Source organism: Centroberyx gerrardi, chromosome 23 (genome assembly GCF_048128805.1).
Source record: "Centroberyx gerrardi isolate f3 chromosome 23, fCenGer3.hap1.cur.20231027, whole genome shotgun sequence".
NCBI lineage: Eukaryota > Metazoa > Chordata > Actinopteri > Beryciformes > Berycidae > Centroberyx > Centroberyx gerrardi.
Window position 1 is genome coordinate 2,263,538 of NC_136019.1, and position 24,780 is coordinate 2,288,317.

Consider the following 24,780-nt stretch of genomic DNA (forward strand, 5'->3'; position numbering starts at 1 on the left):
TAGTAAGGAGGCAACCGTGGAGCCGGGGAATAGTAAGGAGGCAACCGTGGAGCAGGGGGATAGTAAGGAGGCAACCGTGGAGCAGGGGAATAGTAATGTAGCTGCCGGTACACAGGCTGAAAGTAAGGAGGCAACCGTGGAGCCGGGGAATAGTAAGGAGGCAACCGTGGAGCAGGGGGATAGTAAGGAGGCAACCGTGGAGCAGGGGGATAGTAAGGAGGCAACCGTGGAGCCGGGGGATAGTAAGGAGGCAACCGTTGAGCCGGGGAATAGTAAGGAGGCAACCGTTGAGCAGGGGGATAGTAAGGAGGCAACCGTGGAGCAGGGGGATAGTAAGGAGGCAACCGTGGAGCAGGGGAATAGTAAGGAGGCAACCGTTGAGCCGGGGAATAGTAATGTAGCTACCGGTACACAGGCTGAAAGTAAGGAGGCAACCGTGGAGCAGGGGGATAGTAAGGAGGCAACCGTGGAGCAGGGGAATAGTAAGGAGGCAACCGTGGAGCAGGGGAATAGTAAGGAGGCAACCGTGGAGCAGGGGAATAGTAAGGAGGCAACCGTGGAGCAGGGGAATAGTAATGTAGCTGCCGGTACACAGGCTGAAAGTAAGGAGGCAACCGTGGAGCCGGGGAATAGTAAGGAGGCAACCGTGGAGCCGGGGAATAGTAAGGAGGCAACCGTGGAGCCGGGGAATAGTAAGGAGGCAACCGTGGAGCCGGGGAATAGTAAGGAGGCAACCGTGGAGCCGGGGAATAGTAAGGAGGCAACCGTGGAGCAGGGGAATAGTAATGTAGCTACCGGTACACAGGCTGAAAGTGAGGAGGCAACTGGGGAACTGGGGGAAAGTCAGGTCACTTTTAAACAGTGAGGGAGGAGCCGAGCTGGTTTAAAAAATATTATAAATGACTTGATGGCCAGGGAGGAGCTTCGTTCAAGAACAGGATTTGACAACAAGCTTTAGAAAAGAGGTGAAAACAACAGCATAGCTGGCCTATGTGTGTGGATATTGGTTTATATCATTATGTCTCAATGAAATCTCCACATAGGTCTCATTACAGGTTTAGCCTTTGCATTATTTCTGGGTGATAATTCACATAAAGCTCTCCTGCTCTTTATCTCATATGTATAATGTGACATTGGATTACCTAATATTATTGTATAGTGTGTGTGTGTGTGTGTGTGTGTGTGTGTGTTTTTTTAATTTTATTACATTTTATTTTTTAAATAAACATACTTATTTTTATTTTTTTTGTTTACTTTTGTATTTTTTCTGTCATGATGGATTGTATTGCTTAGTGTTATTCCTTTGTCAGAATTGTATATCATGTTACTTAATAAAGTTTTGGTGTGTGAATAAATGAATCATGTAGTGGGAAAACTGTAAATAGATTGAGAAATAAACTGTCATCATGATGCTTGTCCTGAAATCTTTTCTTCAGACCGATTTAACCCAGTAAATATGCTGCATATACCAACGTCTTTTCCCTGGTGGGGTGGAAAGGCATTTAGAGCATGTGATATTTAGACCATGGACACTAAAACTCTCCATTGATACTAATGAACTTCTTGTAGTGGGATGGCAGCTCTTCTTTAATTCAGTGGTAGAGGAACCAGCAGCATATAGATCCGTGTGGCTTTGTTTTCTATGAACTGACCAAGCATGTGCTGTCTGCAACTGTACTGTGCAGACAAAATATATAGACAACCTGACCAGACTCCATCTTCCATTCTCTCTCTCTCTCTCTCTCTCTCTCTCTCTCTCTCTCTCTCTCAGATGTTATCAGCATGAATAAAAGGTCCTACTCTGCCCCCTGCAGCTGACCTATCACCTATCTCATAAACACTTCCTTTTCCTAATATAGGGGCTATCGATTTGATTGCTGTTACAGTAATTTAAAATAGTGACAATCAGTTACCTTGAAACTGGTGACATGTCCAAGTTCAGCTTTTTATTGGTTAAGTAGCTCACAAAGACGTTGAAAGCAAATTAAATGTGGAACAGTGTATCAACATTGGTAATTGGGAATACAATGATCCTTCAGTTTGTCAATATACTATGTGGATATTGGCCTTTTATTAAATATCAGATATCTTACAGTCAGTGTCGCCCACCTCTGATATGATGGAGGTTCCTCCCTGACCGCAGATAGAGAAAAACAGTCTGGAAAACCCATACATGACATTTGGTTTTCTTTACACATTGTTTTTTCATTTTTTCATTTACATTCATTTTCATTGTTCAATAATATTTTTGATAAATTTATTCTTCATTTAAAGGCCTTAATGTAACCCAGAGTTTGGTGGGTCACCCTGCCTTAAATAGCTACAAGCCTAAAAGAATTTCATTCAGCATTGACATTGTAGGAATATTTATCTTATCGTGCCACCTTATGAAAAGTTATAACTCTTTATGATCAGTGCCACTGTGTGAAAAGACTCATATTCCTTACATAAATATTAGGAAATTCCCTACACAGTGTAAAAGTGTCCAGATAAGCTCAGGTTGCAGGATCCAAGTACCGCGATTTCGCGTGCAAGTCGCAGTTGGGTTGTCCACACAGGAAGTGCATTTCTCCACGCCGGCCAGCAGCTCTCCTGGTCTACAGACTGCTTACATTGTGTTCCAATAGCCACTAAAGCTTCATCTGTTCACTGCTGTCGTTGTAGAAACACTGCTGACAGCTCACTGTACTTTTCCAAATCAAGGTCACGGTCAAGGTCAAGGTAAACTTTATTATCCCGCAAGGGGAAATTCATGTGGTCATACACGTCTCGTTTAAAACACAAAGGTACACTGTACATGCACTAACAAACACATACACAAACACACATCAACAGAATATCCTGAGCAATGCTGGCAATATAAAATATACATCATATACAATATACAATCTAAATATACAATATACACAATCAAAATACCCACAAACAAAATACAATCTAAATATACAATATACACAATCAAATACCCAGACCTAGTAATATAGGTACACATCTATCTCTCATTTACTAATCTAATTGCTGTAGGCACAAATGATTTGCTGTACCTTGTCGTTCTAATTTTCTGCTGCAGGATTCTGCCGTTTGACCTGCTACTCCTTCTGAATTTCAGGTGGAGAGGATGGGTAGGATCACTGAGGATCTGCTCAGCCTTTTTTAAAATAAGGTTGTTGTACAGCTGTGCTGCAGACGCCTGATCAACCCCAATGATCCTACTTGCTGTCTTGATCCTCCGCTGCAGTTTGGCATGATCTTGAACACACAGGGATGAACTTTATATCTTCCATCTTCTTCACTTTCTCCCTTTCTTCACAAACTCCCTCATATCAAAACTGTCACGTTTATTTGTTTTCTCAGCAAGAGTCGTGACTTGTGATCAGGCAATAATTAGGAAAGCCTAGGGGACCTAGATATCTCTCTCCCCCCTGTCTCTCCCTCTCTCTCTCTCTTTCTCTCTCTCTCCCTCCCTCTCTCCCTCTCTCTCTCTTTCTCTCTCTCTCCCTCCCTCTCTCTTTAAATAATGACATATAGGCCTAAATAAATTAAGTAGCCTATAAATAAACAAACCTAAACATGTATCCTTGTTTACTTTTGTGGTAATTCAATAACAGATGCAATTTTCAAAAGGCAATAAATCAAAATCAGATAGATCATCATCCTACAATGTGTTGCATTTAAAACTTGCATCCATAGTGTTTTCTATGGTGTTTCCTTGTAAAATGCGCGCGGAGAAAATAGACCAGACACCGAAACTGGCGCTCCAGATCGCGAGCCGCGAGCGGAGCTCCGCGCCGCGGCAGTGTGAACGGCCTGACCCATTAATATGGGAGCCGGACGGAAGCGGCCTCCGCTTCGGGGCCGTTCCGCGGGCCGTCCCGCGGCCCTTCCGCGTCCTGTGTGAACGCGCCGTAGAAGGCCGTGAATTGTGTTCGCTGCTGCAGAGGAAATAAAGTTCCTGTTTATGAACGTCACCTCGACGTCTCGCTACCAACCTTCATCAGCAGCGCTGGTCCGGACCGCAACGAGCCAAAACCGAAACCAGTGCGCTCCCAACTACGGTTCGGGTCCAGGAAGCTGGAAAAGGTAACACTCTCAACCACAAACATATTTTTTCATATGTAGGCAATGAGTCGCTTATTAGCCTACTCTCAAAATTTGTATACGAAATATTATGAATTATAGACTATTTCTTCGTTTAAAATTTCAAAAGCAGTTAACTTTTAAAACAGCCTGCAGGTAATTTTGACCGTTTTCACACAGTCTTTTCTTTTTTGAACACCAAACTGTCGGTTATTGTGGGTTTACACGTCAGTAATTTATTGAAGACATATTGGACTTGCATTGTAACTAAGAAACGGTGGGTTGTAATTGTTGTAATATCTTAAACCAACCCGGCAGCTTCAAAATACACTTTAAAGTAACTGTTTTTTTGTCTTTGGCCACAAATAAAAGTGAAACTAGTTTTCAGACAGATGACACACGCTGAAGGACATACATAGTACAGAAGAGCATTATTTAATTCAAATCTGTAAATAGGTTTGAAACAGGTCACTAAGCCACGTTTGGATTCCCACTGCAAGTGTTATTAAAATAAAAATAATTTGTCTATGAACATAAACACGGACATGAAAATGACGAAATGACCAGCAGAGGGGGCGGTTGAGTTCTGTCCTCTTACATTAAACCATCGTGGTTGTAGGTCTAGATGTTAAAGGTACATTCACAGTTGTATATTCACATTTTTTTTTAAGTAGTGGCAAGCAGGTAGTCATCTCTGAGAGAGAGAGAGAGAGAGAGAGAGAGAGAGAGAGAGAGAGAGAGAGACAGACAGACAGACAGACGGGGTCGTCACATTACATTTTACCACACAAACATAAGAACGGATGAACTGGGAAGACTATTAAAATACCTCTTACTTGTAACATTCATTTTCTCAAAATTTTATTCAAGAGCTTCATTCCAAAATGAGAGAGATCAAAAACAGCAACCCTATTCTGACAAAATGACTGTTGGCCTATAAGTAAAAAGACAGAGATATTTTGGATTTGATTATTTTGCATGAATAGCACTTCAAAAAACATTTGTCCTTTCATATTCTCTTCCTGGAAATTAACATTTTACAACTGGTTTATTTCAATTTTCAGAACTCCAGAATGTTTTACCTGAAGGACGGACTGTCTCTTAAATCTCAGCTCAGTGTCTTCAGTGCCTTGGCTTTCCATCACACTGCTGTCTTTCTCCTTCTAACACACTCTTGTGGAGGTAACTTACACACAATAAAATCAATAATGCCATGGTTTGGTGTATTTAAAGGTAAAAGGTCATGATTAGGCTTTAGATCTAATATAGTCTAATTTGAAGTCATTTTCATCAGTTTTCTGCCCATGCTTTTACTGCTTTTTGGCTTTATAGGGCAGCAAAACAGGGTATCTTAAGTAGGGTAATTAATTTGCAGTTTAACAAAACAAATTATTCAACCAGCCATTCAAAGAATACTGGCTTCTTCTTCTTCTTGTTCTTTTCAGCGTTAAGAACATGCTGTTGTGTTTAGCATGGTTTCAGTGGCCAAATCAACAAACATTAGGTTAACAATATTTCAGCAGATTGGAGTTTTTGGAGTGCAAATTAGCTAACTGACTTATTTTTTTTTTTTCAATCATTCATAATCCTGGCATTCATGATCATGGAAGGTCCGGTAGTTAACTCAAACAATGAGATTATTTTTGCACCCAGGGCAGCTCTGCCTCCCAGAAACGTTTATAGAACTAAAACACTAATCGTCAGTATTTCAAGTTTTCGCAAAATGGCGTAAAACTTCAAACCTATTTCTTCCCAGGTCAGTTCCAGGTGATTGGTCCAACTCAGCCAATAGTGGCAATAGTTGGTGATGACATCATTTTGCCATGCCGCCTGGAACCTGCCACGGATGCTGTTGCCATGACACTGGAGTGGGCGAGACCTGACCTGAACCCCAGATTTGTCCATGTGTGGCGGGACGGTCAGGAACTTCTGATCAATAAAAACCCGTCCTACGAGGGAAGAACGTCGCTGTTCATCGACAAACTGAAGCACGGAGACATTTCACTGAAACTCTCTAAAGTGAAACTCTCTGATGACGGAAAATACAGATGCTTCATTCCCTCATTGGGTAGAGACTCTATCGTTCAGCTTGTTGTTGGTAAGAAAGCCTGTGTTTATAGTGCATGTTTGTTTTTACCTTTATTCATCCATAGCAGGGTTTTGCTAGGCGTAGCCCTGATTCACAACCATTCACACTGGGAACTGACCAGTACAACCACAGTGAGCTGAGCTGAGCTGTCAGGGGGTTAAATGCTTTTTCTATTGGACCCTACCTTTTAAAATGGCAGCCGATGTTGATGAGGGAGGAAAGAACATTACTCCTAAACCTGTTCTGCCCGGACTTTCCCCGTCAGTCTGAGGATTTCAACGAGACCTGTCAGTCACAAGCATGGATCTAGAGTGAAATACAATAAACAAAATGAATGAATTATTAAAATGATTGAAGATCATGCTAAATAATTCTCTCTATACTGAGTATTGACAAATGTATGGATATTTGCAGATTTCAGATTTTGAAATTTACTATACTACAATTTACTTTAATTTACTTTACTAGAATATTTATCGCACTACTACTACTAGTAAATATCTAGCTGAAATAATCACTGAAAACAACCAACTACTTTATCATAAGATATTATTTAATATTGTTATTGGTAACATACTGGTAGGCTACCAGAAGATACTGGTCATCATTCTCGCAGTGTCAAAACAGAATGAAACAAAAACTGCCAAAGCTGCAAAAAATCAAATAAAAAAAAGCTTTCTGTCACATATTGACTAATAAACAGGAGCAATGCTGTATAATGATCCAAGCAGTACAGTTATGTTTGGTAATGAATTTCAAGGCTTTCAAACCAGTACCTGCATCCATGGCAGAGAGATAAACATGTCAGCATGTTCCACTGCTGCATGCAACATCTCTTTTTGGTAATATATTTTAACATTTTAGTAATTTTAATGATAATCTAGGCTAGAAAGATTCTGGTAATTGTGCTGTATGTTTTTATTATCTGGCTTTTATTGGGGACCGGCCTTTATTTGCGAACAACATTCCTCACTGTTTGTAGAGATCGGACCACTATTTGAGACCCGCTCTTTATTGGAGGTTTTACAATATGCAGTGTTAGCAAATGTGCAATGTTCGTATCGTTATTCCATTTCCATTGAAACCATTGTTTTAAATTCCTCCTCTTACTCATCATTAGGTGCTGTCTCCTCTCCTGTCATTGAGATTACCAAAAACAGCAGTGCAGTGGATTTAGGGTGTGAATCTAAAGGCTGGTACCCAGAGCCTGAGGTGTTTTGGCTGGACGGTGAGGGAAACATCCTCTCTGCTGGACCTACAGAGACAGTCAGAGGTCCTGATGGCCTCTATACTGTCAGCAGCAGAGTGACTGTGGAGAAGACCGACACCAACAGGTTCACCTGTAGAGTTCAACAGCAGAACATCAACCAGACCAGGGAGAAACAGATTCATGTTCCAGGTACAAATGTTTTCTAAATTCATGATATGGACACTTTATTAGCTTTAAACAGCTGAGGTCTAGTTTTATATAAATGCTGTTCTGTGTTTTATCATTTCAGATGAGTTCTTCACGGTCCCGCCCAGCTCTGCTGCTCATGTCACCATCGTCTTGGCTGTTGTCTTCATGTGTATTGTTGCAGTCGTCTTTGTTGTGTGGAGATGGAGACGAAACAAAATCAGTAAGTCACACATTTATTTTTCTTCTCCTTTCTTATTGTCAAGTTAATATCGCAGCTGGTTGTTACAGTGATATGAAGGGTTTCATTAGTCATTAGTCATTTTACTTCGGCCTGCTCCAATGTGAACCATACATATGCAAATTCACTCTCATTCATAAATCCAGTTGTCACTACCAAATTCTGGCAGTGTATGCGTAGCCAAAATGTGGCGACATTTTCCAGGAATAATTACACCACCAGAAAAAAGAGTCAAGAAGCTGTGGATGCAGAGAACATTAAAAAAGGTAAAAAGGTAAAAATTCTGAGTGGCAGGTAGAAATGTGTATCTACCTGCCACAGTGGCTGGTGGAGAAAAACGTTAATTTCAGACCCTTCATATTCTGTAAAACCTTCCTATACCTTCCTATAAGGGAAGTAAATGTCTTCTCTGCTGCTGTAGCCTATTTTACTGTAAAATTCATGTTTTTGGCTTCATCATCACATTTCTGTTGTGCGTCTGCAGCTGTGTCTTCAATTTCACACCTTTTCTCTACAAAAGGCAACACTGCATAAACAGCAAATTGAACTTCAACTTCAACAATGTTTCTTGCCTCTATTTGCACACAGAGACCAAGATGCACCATGAGGACGAAACTGAACAGAGGGAAAGAGAGAAGAAGACTGAATCTATAAATAATGGCACAGAACTTCAAGTTCTGATGGAAGGAAAAAGAGGCGGAGAAGAGCTTACAGCAGAAAGAGAGGCAATGAAGGATTTGGACAAGAAAAAGACAAAACTTGAGGAAGAGCTGCAGAAGAAAGAGGGCGAACGGAAAAATGCAGAAGAGGAGGTTGCTAGATCGATGGGAAGGAAGAGGGAACTGGAGGACCTGAGAAAGCAACTCGAACTCCTACTGAAGGAGGTAGAGACACAGAGAGAGGAGAAGGAGAAGAAGCTCCAGTCAGTGACTTTGCAACTAAGAAGGGAGAAAAGGGGTCAGGTAAAGGCCAACAAAAAGGATCTGGAGATGAGAAAGTCAGGACTTGATGAACAGCTACGGAGCACAAACAAAGAACTAGAGGTCAAAAATAGTGAAATTACTAGAATGACAGAGAAGAAGAGTAAAGCAGAGAACGAGATGGAGCAAATCAATGTGGAATTGAAGGAGACAGAGAAACAGAGGGATGAGATTGAGAGGAAGCTTCAGTCAGTCAGTAGAGAAGTAACAGAGAGAGAGACAGAGAAGACAGACCTCAAAATACAGCAAGAAGCAGCAGAGAGAGAAAACCAAGAGCTCAGACAGGAGACAGAGCTTCAGGCAGAGCAACAGAAAGTAAAACCTCTGGAAAGTCTGGAGGAAATCACAGAGGAAACACGTGCATTTCAATGAGAGAAGCAGAGAGTCAGGAAGAGCTACAGGAGAAAGATAAGGATGTTGAAGGACAAGCTGACACTACTCAAACAGAGAAGAAAGAGGAGGGAGAGGCCAGAATGAAAAAGGACAGAGAGAGAGAGAGAGAAGGGGGAAGTCACACTAATTCACACATTAACATATCAGAAAGTGAAAATGAGTTGAGCAGGTTGCTCATACATCCTAAAGTTTGAATTTCAGGTCAGCTTTCCCAGTGTTTATGTTTCAGTTCTCTCTCTGCTACACAAACGTCTATAATGGGATGTAAATAAGGAAGATTGATGTTAATTTCATGTTTCATGTTGATTTCAGAATCAGAATAACTTTTATCCACCAAGTCCAACAGGTGGACAAAGAGTTTGAGCTGGTTAACTGCTGCTGACAGATTACAAGACAGTCACACAATACAGGACTGACACTGCAGGACAAAACATAACAGGAGCTCACATGTAGTGGAGACAAGACCAACTGTAAGACAGCAGACTAAACATCAACACACTAGCAGGAAACATTCAGAGCTCCAGTGTAGCAGTTAGCATAGCTGTTAGCTTCTGTCAGTGTCTGTGTGCAGATCAGCAGGTTCAGTGTTTTCTATAAAGATGGATCCTTCATCAGGACTGATCCAACAGGAGAGCTGACCAACAACAGTTTTTACAAGTCTGTTGTTAAAGACTTTCTAGCTGCTGTGAGAAGTTAATACTGCGCTGATTTAGAGGAGGAAGGAAAAAAAGTGGAAATCAGCTCAAGAAGCAAAAAGCAGAGCAACAGGAGAGAGATCAAATCATAACAAAACTGCAACTAAGAAGACCATTTACAATCCCAATTTTGATGACAGTAGTTAAACTCAGTAATGCTTTTGGTTTTTATTGGAGAGTTTTTACATTTTCTTAAATTCCGATTGTGTTGCTTAGTGTTGCCTGTTTTGAATGCATTGTGATATTTTGATAATATCACTGTGCATGCTGCATTACCTTCTTTTATTTTGTATTGTCTCTAATCTATAGTTATATGTTAATACAGATTGTGTGAGCTACTGGACACCTGAATTTCCCAAAGGGGATGAATAAAGTATCTATCTATCTATCTATCTATCTATCTATCAACTTTTTCATTATTCATTGGTGAGAATTCACATATGGTCTGCTCTTTAGCTTATATGTACAATGTCAATATTATTGTGTGTGTGTGTGTGTGTGAGTGCTTTTAGTTTTATCATTGGAAACCTTTTAAATATTTCAAACTTAATTATATATTTTTTTCTAACAGTGGATTGTGTTGCTTAGTGTTGCCTGTTTTGAATGTATTGTGCTATTGTGATAATTAACTTTTGCACTACTGTTGTAGGTGACATAATTTTATTTTGTGTGTGTAAATAAACTCAATATTGGAATCATTGTATTTAGATGGATAATCATCATGTTTGAACCATTTCTGCAGCCTCTCTGCAGGAATTTCATCTGCACCAGTCCATGTGTTGCTTGATCCTTCCCATAATGTTATTTTTCTAGCTGCAGAAAACATTTAAGAAATCACAGTTTCAGCAACTGTTAACATCAAAAACAATGGAGTTGACCCTAGTCCTGGGTAGGTTTGGGCTGAATTGTAACAGACTTGTCAACACTAAAACAAACCCACAGACTCTATTCAGAGAGGTGTAGAGATGCTGTGGTTATTCTGCAGAGGGTTTGTCATGGTTATATATACACTTTATTTTGGTCTGTGAGTAGATTGTAAATATATAAACACTGGTGTTCTGAAAAAGTCAGCTTCAGTTTAGAGACGGTGTGGTTTGAAAACACTACAGATGTCTTTATCTGACTTGTGAGAATCTTCCGTTCTTGAAATAGTCACAGTACATGACAGAACTGCTTAGCCACTTAGAAAGATATGTTTCTAATTAAATACGAACATAATGAAACAAATCAAATAAAGAACATCTGTATTGGTGAGATAACAGACATGTATAAAAATTGGACATCAAAATCAAAATTATAAACCAAAAAAACAAAACAAAACATAATACATACAGATGAGAATATATTAAAAAAGCATGATGAGGGTTGAAAGCCTAGATTTTTTTTTGTGTTTTTTTTGTTTTTTAATGAACCAGGTTACATGGCTTCCTCCATTATGACATCATCACAGCTTCTCTTCTCTCCAACACTGAGCTGCAGAAACACAAATAGAAAAGTGTCTAACATATTGGGTTACGGTATTTTCCCATCGTTGCTGATATGGAAAAAAAACATACAATTTATCCAAAATGAATCCATAAATATTATCTTTACCTTAATTACTAACAGTAAAATCAATATGTATGCTAATGGTGGCTATTTTATCCCTTAAAGTCCACATTTTGCTTTAAATGTGACTTATTTTCAGTATAAAAAGCTTTAAATTTTTATATTCACTGTTATGAAGGCAAGGGGCTAATATCATTTTGTTTGTCTATGAAGAACAGGTATGAAACAAAACAAAAAAATGTTTATGATGAATTTTTTTGCTTTGACATTTAGCATGATTTTTATTATTGTTGGGTAATGTCAAAATAATCCATAATGGTCAGTAAGACATATATGTTGATTTCATTTTCATGTACATTACACTAATGTAGGCAACCAGAGAAGGTATTATGATGAAAATAATATATTTGATAATGACTCTCAAACTCACTCCCTCTTCTGTCTACTGCTGTGAGACAGATATTACACATCATGTTTAGTGATAACTCATTTCCACCTTTTTGGCTTGTTTAAGTTTATATGGATACCTGAAGACATAACGCCTCTTAAGTTACTCCATCAAACTTTATTAACCTGTTGTACTGCAAACTGCCTCATGCAGCCTTGTTGCTACAGAGTCTAGAGAGGGGCCTTTCTACCTGCTTCTGTCTGTGGTTTTCTCATGTGGTTTGTGTCAGAGAAGCTTAAATTATCACCAGCATCTGCAAAACAGACTTTTAGAAAATACTTCATGAATGTCAGTCCAGTAACTCAGTAGTTCTCAAACGTTTCTGCTTGTGACACAAACACAGTGTTTAAACGTAAACGTGCAGGGTGGTGAACTTTGACAAGAAGTGATACATTTTTCCTTTTCTTGATGTTTTAGCTAATTAGAAGTGCTACATGTAAGTTTTTGCGCTTCTAAAAATGAAGGTCACACGTGCTGCTAAAATTATCCAATAACTAACACACATCACTGTATCACAGACTTGCTGTGACCTTATGCTTAAGTTAAGTTAAGTTAAGTTAAGTTAAGGTAAGTTAGGTTAAGTTAAGAAAAGGTAAAGGTTAAGTAAATGTAAAGTAAAAATAATGTCATGTCAAGTACCTCTCTCCTTCCTGTGTTTTGTGTCGACAGCATACGTCAGCTTGGTTGTATAAGCTGCACTGTCCTCTGCAGAGACTGAAATAACAAAAAAAAAAGACTTTTACTGTCATCCTGTATTTCGACAAACAGTAGATGACAGAATTTTATTTTTTGGGTGAACTATTCCTTTAACAAGTCATTTAGGCTAACACTGAGTCTTAAGATTTTATGTGAAAAAAATCTGCTAAAGGTATGAGATAATTCCACTTGTTTTCAATGCAAATCAACTCATTTCAAGGATTTTCTTAAACATTCATTTCTTATATTGAGGTGTGATGTTTCCTGTGAAATTGATCATTATCTCAGTGTTTCAAATCATCTGGTGGCATTAAAATGTTTTCATTGAGATTTTTTACAAAATAAACTACAAAGCCTGTGGCTTTTCTGTACCTCCGTGTTCCCCACAGTGAAGCAGTCCCATCACCACCAGCAGAGCCGCCATTAAAGCGGTGAGGACAGTCTTTATCAGGAGGAGGAGATTAGGGGAGTGATGGGAGCAAGGATGAGTCTCTTTGTGAAGTGCTGAAAAGATGATAGAAAGTTCATGCTCTAACATCATGAGACAAAATAGTGTCTTAATGCTGCAATATGCAATTTTTCTGAGATTAAAATAGCAATAAATGAACAGAATATACTATATACTAGTCTGTGTGTTCAGGCCTAAATCATTCTGCTTGTCTGAAATAAGCTTTTCAATGATGTTGGGGATGTTTTGGGGGATAAACCACTGGCTGGGGGTCTGTCTTATGGGCGTGGCCAGCAGTGAGCTGGTTGTGGCTATCAAGGTGAGGCTAGCGGCCACAGAGCAGGACGTCACAGCAACAAGAAGAAGAAAAGTAGGAAGAAAAATATTTTAAATTCATATGTTGTTTGTAAAAATATTGTTTTTCGCAGCTATTCTCACACTATTTACCCAGTTGGAACCGCAAGCAAATTAAAATCAGTCACAATACAAGTTGACATTTGTGTATCTCTAATTTAAAAACTGTCATATGATGCTTCTATCATCATCTACCATCATCTGCATGAAATACAACCACGTAAATAGCGAAATGCCTTAATTGTGTTCAGTCAGGAACACTCCAGTCACAAGATTTAAGACATTTATAGCAACAAAAGGTAATACAGTTATGTTTGGCTTTCATGGCTCTGCACCAAGCTGCTCCCTGCTCACCCAGTAAGCATGCTGAAGGTAAAACAGAGGCGCAATGCAAATCCCTGCATTGGGTGACACAGAGCAGAGCCAGAGCAGAAACACTGTGCTGTCTTATCACTTTAAGAGCCACATAGGCCCAACTGCACAGACTACAGCAGGTGGAGGTAAAGCTTTACCGAGCAGCAGGTGCAGCAGTTGATTAGCAAGAATCAGTGTAAGAGGAGAATATTTAAATAGATGGCCTTGTCATGAGAATAGATTATGATTGGTGCAACGATCAGCCGATAGATGCGTGTATGCGTGACTTCTGTGTCCTGCCTGAACTAACGTGATGCTCCATTGTGAAAACACTGTTGTCTCACCTCCCACAGCCAGCCAGCTCTCTGGTGATTCTCCAACACCAGAGATGCTGCACTTGTAGAGTCCTTCATCAGACTTGGAAACACTGTGGATGGTCATCTCTCCTGTAGAGCCGGTCCTGATGAGGAAGCCATCTTTATAGAAATCAGCTGGGAGGTTGGAGGGAGTCTTGGTTGTACAGTTCAGAGTCACAGCATCTCCCTCCATCACAGGAAGGACAGGACTCTCCAGGATCACAGACCCAGCTGGACAACATGTGATTTATAAAAATATATTTTATGTTAAACATGAGTTTTATAGACAATCTCGCTGTAATAGACAGTATAATAGTTATTCCTCTTTTACTTTCATCTCTTTATTTCAGTCTTTTCATTTCTTGTTTTCATTTTGCTTTTATTCTGAAGTGCATTGTGTTGTACTGAATTGCATGGAATGTGCTACATAAATCAACTTTGATTGATTGAGTTTGATTGATTGATGATAGTGCCGAGTAAGAGCTGGAGAGTTTTGTTACAAACAGATGTCCAGCATTTGAAAGATGTGACAGCTACTCATAAAACCATTGCTAGAAAAGGTTAAAACAGATCATGGTCTTTTTTTTAAGTATTTTTGTGTTTTGGAGAAACTGAATGATGGATCTCAGGTAATAATTCTTCTTTTTTTAATGGATTTATAGTGTTTTTGGAATTGAACTATAAACATACCAGTGACAGCAATGTTGACAGTGTTGCTTCTCTCTCCCTCTCCAGCCTCACACCAGTATTCTCCACTGTCTATTGGATAGGCATTGTCAATGGTGCAGGACGTCCCATTTGTGGTCTCCCAGTTGGGACATCTGCTAATTACTCCCTTGGTCTTCCTCATAACTCTCCATCCAGTCGAGCCATCAAACCCCTCGCAGTTAAAAGAGACAGACTTGTATCGAAAGAGCTGCAGTCTGTTTGGAACGATACGAGGAAAAGTTGGATCTGAAAAAGAGAAACAGAGAGAAAGAGAGATTAAAATGATAGGTAACACAAAATCAAAACAAATGAATGTACCTGTACCTTGTAGTGGATAGAAGGTAACTTAAGTCTTGGTGACAGAAAAGACAGACTTTTCCAGACTGGATCCTCTAGATAAGATTTTAGAGATATTGAATCATGAACATGAGTATTTCAAATTTTTTTTTTCATAAATTAGTACATAATGTTTGGAAAAAGGAAGCCATAGCACTCTTATTTTGCAAAACCACTGATGAAGGCCCCTATGCCGAAACAACAACGTTATATAAAATAAAAGCTTCTTTTGTACACAAAAGTAAAGTAACTTGGCTTCTTTCTTTCAAGTATTCTTTTACCCTTGACTCAAACCAGCCACTTTAAGTAAAAACAGACTTTAGTATCTGCTCTCAACCTGGATATATTATTTTGGAAAAATGCCAAACTTGGCTCAAGATTAAGTGCAAATATGAAATGATGAAGGAATGTCATATTATGCAGATACACACCAGATATTCAGGTATATAGCGCTTGTGAAACAGGAATAGAGGTTTAGAAGGTTTAGATCAATCTGGCTTTGGTTTGGGTATGGAGAGAAGTAATGTATAATGCAAAAAGTAAAAAAAAGTAAATTTGTGTATCTGTCGGCAGTTGAGCTACTTACCACTTTTCTGGGTGCAATAACCGTGATGAACTTGTGCAACCAGCAGCATCAATACATTCATCACTGGAGAGACAAAGGAAGAGAGATGTAGATCACATATCGATGCTTTTATATGTAGATACATGTCTGCTAGCTAAAGAAAAAATCACTCACACAAAAAACTCTCAGACTGGCTCTCATTTTATCTAACCCTTCTCTCGTACATCATACATGCTCATTGTGGGGAATATGTTTTAGATCTATTGCCTATTACTATTAATTTGACTTATTTACCTATAGGAAGTTCTTCAATTCCACAAATCAGACAGAGATAGAGCCAGACATGCAACAATACAGGAAAAAGAGCGTTGTCTAGGATCTGTTAAACATTATCTTGTTGCTATCAGTAGCAGTATTTTTAAACTGCGAATAAGCCTTGTTTTGATTGTTCACACTGCTTTGATTGCTTTCAAGTGTCTTCCTTTTTCATTGTTTTGTGATTTGCAAAAAAACAGAGAAACGGAGAGAGACTCAGTACTTACACAGTCTGAGGCAGAGAGCTGTAACCTCCATGCTGTCTTGCTGCTGACTGTCTGAGCATCAGACTGAATAACAGCTAAGATCTAATGTAGGCGGGAACCTCCCCTTCCTGTGGAGATTATTTCTGCTGTAGACACAAGAGCAGAGTGGGGTTTTAGTTTCTCAGAGGCAGAGCTGCTCTGGAGGAAGAAATAATCCCATTGGTTGAGTTAAACCTCGCTGGATATAGTGTATATATGTATAAAGCCATATTTATTATAATAGTTAAACATAGTTCCTTCTGTACTTAGCTTCATTGTGTTCTGATTTGTTCTCTAATGTATTATTTTATTTACTATTTTTATTTATTTTGCTCCAACCTCACCAGATCAAATTCCTCATATGTGTAAATGTACCTGGCAAAAAATCTGATTCTGATTCTGATTCTGGATGGAGCCAAACAGGTGATCAATTTCAAATCAATTTGATCAATGTTTTTTTTTATGACCATCCATTTCATGAAGTCAAAGTTATGAGTATGGTTACTACTACAGTGGACACACTGACTGTTGGGGGGATTGAACCAGTGACCTTTTCATTATGGGATGTTCTCTGTAACCACTAGGTCACCCTGTTACCCAGGTTGCCATGGTTTCCTTGGTGACGGTTGCTGTTAAGAAGGTTCAGCATCTCATCAGCTCTAGAGAAGGAGCAGCAACACGACAACCTGGTCAGACTCCATCTACCATCCTGCAGGGCGTCGAGCACTTTGGAGAAATATTTACAGGTATCACATTTTCCTTTCCTCTCTCCTTCCATCTCTCTCTCTCTGTCTCTCTCTCTCTCCTCAGAAAGGGTTGACAGATATCATCAGCATGAGTAAAAGGTCCTATTCTGCCCCCTGCAGTAAATCAGCCGACCTATCACCTATCTCATCAACACTTCCTTTTCCTGGGTTGCCAAGACGACACTCACAATATTGTTATGGTCGATATTGGCCTTTTATTAAACTTATTTGCACATTTTATTTTTTCATTTAATTGTTCAATCATATATTTTTGGTAATTCTACATAATTCTTCATTTAAAGTCAGTAATGTATCCCAGAGCTTCTCTACCATTGAACAGGTGTGGTGTGTCACTCTGCCTTAAAGAACTGCTGACACTAAAATAATTTCACCAGTCTGTTCAGTGGAGAGTTTTAGTGTCCCATGATGGTCTAAATGCTGTTTCAGAGGCTTTTCCACCCTAGGGAGAAGAAAATTCTGAGGGAAACAGTGAATATCTGCAATTTTGGGGCCTGAAAATTATTTTCCATGTGGGGGCCCATGGAAAAGAAAAAAAAATATATCAGAAATAAATACAGCGTATTTATAAGTCTATAAATTTATAAGTATTTATAAGACTTATTAATAAGTCATATTTGATATAAGAAATGACTATGATGCTTGTATGTGCCTCTACCACCACATACATTTTATACAAGTTTCATGTTGAAAATATAAGAATACTTATTCCATATGGGAGGTAGGCCTACCTTGTGAACAGGTTGTGAAAAGAAAAAAAACAAAAACACATGAAAGGTGTAACAGACTCCTGCTCTGACTTTCACCTGTTGCTGCAAGGTCCCTGGTTGCTGGTGTGGCCCTGACTGGTCCTCTCAGGCTGGCTCTGACCTGTGGTAGCAGGTCCCTGGTTGCAAGTTTGGCTCTCACTGGTTGCAGGTTGGCTCTGACCTGCACTATCTGTCTGACATGGTTTCTTCTTTTGGATAAAGAAGTCTTTGGATATCCTGTCCCCTTTTCATTATTTATTTTTTCACTAAATTCTAAAGAAATACAAACCATTAAGTCAGTCAGACTCTCTCTGTGCTGTCAGTCTCACCTGTATCTTTACATCGTTAAATTACTAGCCTTTCACATTGTTACATGATCTGCTCTGTTCTCTGGTCCAGACTGTCCCTGCTCCTTTGAAAATATTTTTCAATATTAATCTGGATTGAGGGAGCAAACCGCGTGTAGTTTGATGTTTAGTCTGCCGATAGGTCAGTTTGCAGCATTAAATAAATAAACTCGATGACAAAAACGAAAAACACTTCCGTTTTCAATATTTTATTTACCGACATGAAAATAACGTTTTTGACCATAACTCCACAAAAACAAAACGCAGAGTGTTGATTTTCTGCACGGAATTCCTTGACAGTGAGTAGCATCTGCTCAAGTTTCAAGTTCCTGGCTCTTCTGTAGCACGTATAAGGGTCCGTGCTACAACCGTACCGCTGCTACAATCAACCCGGTTCTCAAGTGCTATGACAGCAGCCGTGACTGTTGTCTTCCGCATAGCAAATCAAGGGGGTTGAGGTGAGTTAGATACATGCAACAGGTATGTATGCAAATTGAATTCTTATTCTTAAATTGCTTATTCTAGCGATTTTTCGCCTAACTTTTAATTAAAGGAATTCATCGTCGCCTAGTTTTTAGAATAAAAGCTGGTCAGCCGTCACAGCTGGAGGTTTCCTCTAAATCAGTGGTTTAGCGGAAACGAGGAAACCTCCAGCTGCCTATGAAAAAATGACTGTGGTTAACCACAGCCATTTTTTCCTGTAGTAGTCCTATGAGTCACTTATTGCACTTAAAATTATACTTAATTTATGAAATAATGTAAAAATGTAATAATATTTTCGTCATTTAAAATTTCAACAGCGCTTAACTGAATTTAAAAACAGCCTACGGGTTTATTTGAGCGTTTGAAAGTCCTTTGTTTCTGAACGCCGAACTGTCGGTTATTGTGGGTTTACAGTAATTTATTGAAGCGACTAGACTTAAATTGTAACTTATAATCAGTGGGTTATAATAAGTGTAACATCTTAAACAAAGCTGCCAGTTTAATAATACATTTTAAATTCACAACTAACTGTCATGAAAGTGAAAGTACACTTGTCATTAGGCTACACAGTGAAGGGCATACATACAAAAGAGGAAAGTTTATTATTATTATTATTTTTCAATATTGTAAAAGTGTAAGTTTGGAAACAGGTCACCTAAGCCACGTTTGGATTCACACTCCAAACGTAATTCAAATTAATTAAATTCATCTGTCCATGAATATGAACACGGACATGAAAATGAAGGAACGACCAGCAGGGGGGGCTGTGCAGTCTGTCCTCCTGTTACATTATTCAACATGGTGGAAGTAGATGCTGAAGGTATATTGACAGTTTAACTAACATTTTATACGTTTCATGTTGAAAATATAAGAATACATAACATTAATTTTGCATGAATTTTCTCAAAATCGAATTCAAGTGATGCAGTTTCTACTCATAAAGAATGATTGTCCAGAAGGCAGAGAGAACTAAAATACATGTTGCACTATAAAAAAAAAAAAAAACTGTTCTAGTGACTCATGGTTGGAGTCGACTCCAACCAAGACCAAATTTAACAAAAAAAATAAACTATATTTTCTCACTTTATTTTTGTGAATTGTATAGTCCAGTCACTTTCTTTTGTGTGTATAAATATTGCCTCACCTGGGCTCAGTAATACAGGCTGCTCACAAACACAAGAGGAAGAGGTAAGGAGCTGACTGATGCCTTTAGTTTGAGGATGCAACAGACAACACTGTGGAAAAAGATTTCAATAGAGATAGACAGCTTAGAGGAATTTTCATCTGACATCTGATTGTGCAATGACTATAGAAGAATATAATTGTGAATATGTCCATATAGTGCTTCAATTATGAAGGTTACAAGAGTGTACTAATAAGTAACTTTTTATCCCTGAAAATACACAAAAGATATATTTGTACTACATCCTGTATCCATATTTGCATCAATACCTTGGTGATTATACTGTATGTTCTGTGTAATTACCGCAGTAAAAATCTAATTTTATTGATTCAAGTACACTCAAAAAAGTTTTGCCTCACCAAGATAGCGGCTGTTTTGGAGCCCATTTGGACCCCAAAGTTAATCTTTATTCATTTGAATGTGCAAGGTTTGTGTGACAATAATATGACAATAACATGAGGACAATTTGAAACCTAAGCCTGTATTGTTTGGTCTTAACCTCTAAACATTATATGGCTGAGTTTGAGTAATCATACTGGCTTAAGTTTCTTCTTATTATTTTTTTTATAACCCTGCTCAGTAGTGAAAATATGGAAATATTTTGTCTTCATATGCTCTTCCTGGGAATTAGCATTTCACAGCTGGTTTATTTCAATTTTCAGAACTCCAGGATGCTTCAGCTGAAGGACGGACTGTCTCTTAAATCTCAGCTCAGAGTCTTCAGTTCCTTGGTTTTCCATCACACTGCTGTCTTTCTTCTTCTAACACACTCTTGTGGAGGTAATTTACAAACAAAACATCACTAACACCTTGGTTTGTGTTTAAAGGTAAACGGTCATGATTAGGCTTCACATCTACTATGATTAGAAAAAATAACACTGTGACGACTTTCTCTAAGACAAGGTGGTCATGCACGTTGATCACATCCACAGACATGGGGCTAGACAAAAACACAGAAACTTGCTATAATTAACGCAGACAGGACCACACAAGTTTTCTCACTTTAACAACAGAACAACAATAGAACAGGGGAAGAATGGGGAACATGCAGAATGGCCCCTTAATTTTATCCCTGGAATGTCCTTAATTTCTCCATTACAAAAACATTAATTATCCATTAAAAATAACAGCTTTAAAAAATTAAGGTTAGTATCATGGGTTTATAAGGGATTTATTCATGGGTTGATTCACAGAAACACCAGCAATTAAGGGATTTTTCATGCCTTTTATGCAGGTTTACAGGGTTATTAATGAGTTATTAATGGAAAGTATCTGTCTCCCTGAATTTTTCATTAAATTTTAAAGTAAGGAGTCAAGACTATGGGGTGTTTAAGGAGGTGTTGATGGGATCTCCTCCATTAATAACTCCCTTACTTACATTTAAGGGGATTTTTCATGAATTGAGGGATGAATTCATTTAAATTAATGAAAATGTACAGGTTATTTTAAGGGATTACTGGTTCATAGAGAGTGCAGTACCGTTATATACCTATAAATGCTGTTAAATTATGTTAAATTACATACTATCCACCTCTGTACCATGCAGTACTGTGGTTGGAGCAGGTGATAAAATTTGGAATAGTTTTCCCCAGTTTTGCTACCCATGTTTTTATTGCTTTTAGGCTTTATAGGGCAGCGTGACAGGGTATATTTTGTACTTAGCTTATTACAGTACAACTAAATGCAAACTAACGAACCAGCCATTCAATGAATGCTCTGAATGCTGTGAACCCACCAGAAACTCTCTGTACAATGCTGGCTGCTTCTTTTTGTTATTTCCAATGTTAAAGGCACACTGTTTTGTACTGTACTGTACTGAGAGCTTAGCATGGTTTCAGTGACCAAATCACCAAACGTTAGGAGTTTGGTGCAGAGGCAGAGGTGCTCTGGAAGCAGAAATATTGTTTAAGACAAATCTTGATGGGCGGAGCCAAAAAATCACAGTTTTTCAGAGTGCAAATCACTTATTTTTTCATTCATTCATGAATATAGCATTCATGATCTTGGAAGATCAGCAGGCTAGTGCAAGTTATCGAACTGGCAAACCTGAATGGCAAAGACAGAACTCTGGTCAAAATACACATAAACTATAAATGGAAATGCCTTCTTTTCAGTCTTGCATGACCATGGCATTCATGATGTTGAAGGTCAGCAGCTAGCTAACTAGCTTACCTAGACACCTTTAGGCTAGAATGGCTTGGTTTGAATGGTTTGAACTTGGAAGGTCAGATAGCCTAACTAGCTAACCTAGATAACTGCCCCCGGCCAAATTCAGGTCACTCACTCACTCATGGACGGTTTGCACGAAGCCTGCATTTCGTCAAATGGCCTCTAGAGGGCGCGCCATGGGTCTGCACAGGATTAGTGCTTGAGTCAGTTAGCAGCAGAGCGCTAGGCTTCATAATACAGTATTAGCTTCCTCCTCTCTTACCTCTTGTGTTTTTCACTGAGCTTCACTCTGTGGTTCTTTGGCTCCACCCACTGAGGTTTAACTCAACTCAACCAACCTGAGAAATGTTTGTAGAACTAAAAACTAAAACCCCAGTCTGTAACATTTCGACTTTTAGCAAAAGAACATCACACTTCAAACAGGTTTTCAGTAGCACAGCAAATGCAGTAGCCATGATCAGCACTTCACTTTTCATTTCTATTCAATATACTGTAAGTAGAAAAATAATCCAGCATTGAAATGAGAAGTTCATGATCAACACACACAGCCTTATCGAGGTGAACCAGTAGTCAGTTTTCACAACAGGAATAAAATACAAACCCATTTCTTCCCAGGCCAGCCTCAGGTGATTGGTCCACCTCAGCCAATAGTGGCAATAGTTGGTGATGACATCATTTTGCCATGCCGCCTGGAACCTGCCATGGATGCTGTTGCCATGACACTGGAGTGGGCGAGACCTGACCTGGACCTCGGATTTGTCCATTTGTGGCGTTATGGTCAGGAACTTGTGAGTTATAAACATCCGTCCTACGAGGGAAGAACGTCGCTGTTCATCGACAAACTGAAGCACGGAGACATTTCACTGAAACTCTCCAAAGTGAAACTCTCTGATGAGGGAAAATACAGATGCTTCATTCACTCATTGGGTAGAGACTCTATCGTTCAGCTTGTTGTTGGTAAGAACATTTTTATAGTGCATGTTTGTTTTTACCTTTATGAAATTGAAATACTGAAATATTGAAATACAATAAGCAATATTAATGAATTATTAAAATGATTGAAGATCATGCTAAATAATTCTCTCTATACTGAGTATTGACAGATGTATGGATATTTACTATACTACAATTTACTTTAATTTACTTTACTATAATATTTATCGTACTACTACTACTAGTAAATATCTAGCTGAAATAATCACTGAAAACAACCAACTACTTTATCATAAAATATTATTTAATATTTTTATTGGTAACATACTGGTAGGCTACCAGAAGATACTGGTCATTATTCTCGCAGTGTCAAAACGGAATGAAACAAAAACTGCCAAAGCTGCAAAAAATCAAATAAAAAAAAGCTTTCTGTCACATATTGACTAATAAACAGGACCGATGGTATCTTGCGATCCAAGCAGTACAGTTACGTTGGATAATGAATTTCAAGGCTTTCGCACCAGTACCTGCATCCATAACAACAATATAACATGTCAGCATGTTCCACTGCATGCCACATCTCTTTTTGGTAATATATTTTAACATTTTAGGAATTTTAATGATAATCTAGGCTAGAAAGATTCTGGTAATTGTGCTGTATGTTTTTATTATCTGGCTTTTATTGGGGACCGGCCTTTATTTGCGAAGAACATTCCTCACTGTTTGTAGAGATCGGACCAGTATTTGAGACCCGCTCTTTATTGGAGGTTTTACAATATGCAGTGTTAGCAAATGTGCAATGTTCGTATTGTTATTCCATTTCCATTGAAACCATTGTTTTAAATTTCTCCTCTTACTCATCATTAGGTGCTGTCTCCTCTCCTGTCATTGGGATTACCAAAGACAGCAGTGGAGTGGTTTTAGGGTGTGAATCTAAAGGCTGGTACCCAGAGCCTGAGGTGTTTTGGCTGGACGGTGAGGGAAACATCCTCTCTGCTGGACCTACAGAGACAGTCAGAGGTCCTGATGGCCTCTATACTGTCAGCAGCAGAGTGACTGTGGAGAAGACCGACACCAACAGGTTCACCTGTAGAGTTCAACAGCAGAACATCAACCAGACCAGGGAGACACAGATTCATGTTCCAGGTAAAAATGTTTTCTAAATTCATGATATGGACACTTTATTAGTTTTAAACAGCTGAGGTCTAGTTTTATATAAATGCCATGCTGTTCTGTGTTTTCTTATTTCAGATGATGTCTTCACGCCCAGCTCTGCTGCTCATGTCACCATCGTCTTGGCTGTTGTCTTCATGTGTATTGTTGCAGTCGTCTTTGTTGTGTGGAGATGGAGACGAAACAAAATCAGTAAGTCACACATTTATTTTTCTTCTCCTTTCTTAATGTCAAGTTAATATCACAGCTGGTGGTTACAGTGATATGAAGGGTTTCATTACAAAACATGCATTTAAAAAAACATGAGCCCAGTGTTTAATGTTCAGTAGGGTTAGCCCTAATCCTATTAAAAAAGACTTGTGATAATATTTTCAAAAAGGTAGTAGCCTATTTTATAAGGTTATAGTGTAGAGAAAAAATGTATAGTATTCCATGTTGACCTTTAGCCTACTCTCATGCCATCAGTCAGTTTGTCAGAAAAGGTGTTTCTTTTTTTTAATGGTTTATGTCTCATTTTGGAATGAAGGGTCTGAAAATAACGCCACCCGCCAAATGTGGTTAAATTGTTGGCTGTGGCGGGTAAAATCGTCAAGTGACACTGTGGCTGGTAGGTTTTTTGTATTATTTTAACAAATCATTCTATTTCTGTAGCCGCAACACACATTACGTTATGTAACATTATCATTGTTAATTTGAAAGAGACAGTAAGTGTCAAATTTTCTATCCAGCCTGTTT

The 24,780-nt window shown here is 38.7% G+C and overlaps 3 protein-coding genes across 3 annotated transcripts; 2 read left to right on the forward strand and 1 right to left on the reverse strand.

The window, feature by feature from the left end:
* Positions 1-3,995: 3,995 nt before the first annotated feature.
* On the forward strand, positions 3,996-10,558 carry LOC139916181 (butyrophilin subfamily 2 member A1-like). The gene is made up of 6 exons (XM_078291579.1): positions 3,996-4,080; positions 5,142-5,259; positions 5,834-6,175; positions 7,287-7,565; positions 7,666-7,785; positions 8,392-10,558. The coding sequence occupies exons 2-6, from the start codon at positions 5,151-5,153 to the stop codon at positions 9,153-9,155; spliced, it is 1,614 nt and encodes a 537-aa protein (XP_078147705.1). The 5' UTR covers positions 3,996-4,080; positions 5,142-5,150; the 3' UTR covers positions 9,156-10,558.
* Positions 10,559-11,272: 714 nt separating this feature from the next.
* On the reverse strand, positions 11,273-15,917 carry LOC139912378 (Fc receptor-like protein 5). The gene is made up of 8 exons (XM_078281796.1): positions 15,896-15,917; positions 15,706-15,768; positions 14,755-15,029; positions 14,549-14,558; positions 14,064-14,306; positions 12,936-13,067; positions 12,507-12,581; positions 11,273-11,344 (listed from the first exon to the last, which is right to left on the reverse strand). The coding sequence occupies exons 1-8, from the start codon at positions 15,915-15,917 to the stop codon at positions 11,316-11,318; spliced, it is 849 nt and encodes a 282-aa protein (XP_078137922.1). The 3' UTR covers positions 11,273-11,315.
* Positions 15,918-16,851: 934 nt separating this feature from the next.
* LOC144537889 (butyrophilin subfamily 1 member A1-like) lies at positions 16,852-24,035 on the forward strand. The gene is made up of 3 exons (XM_078281797.1): positions 16,852-16,990; positions 22,555-22,896; positions 23,740-24,035. The coding sequence occupies exons 1-3, from the start codon at positions 16,852-16,854 to the stop codon at positions 24,033-24,035; spliced, it is 777 nt and encodes a 258-aa protein (XP_078137923.1).
* The last annotated feature ends 745 nt before the right edge of the window (positions 24,036-24,780 follow it).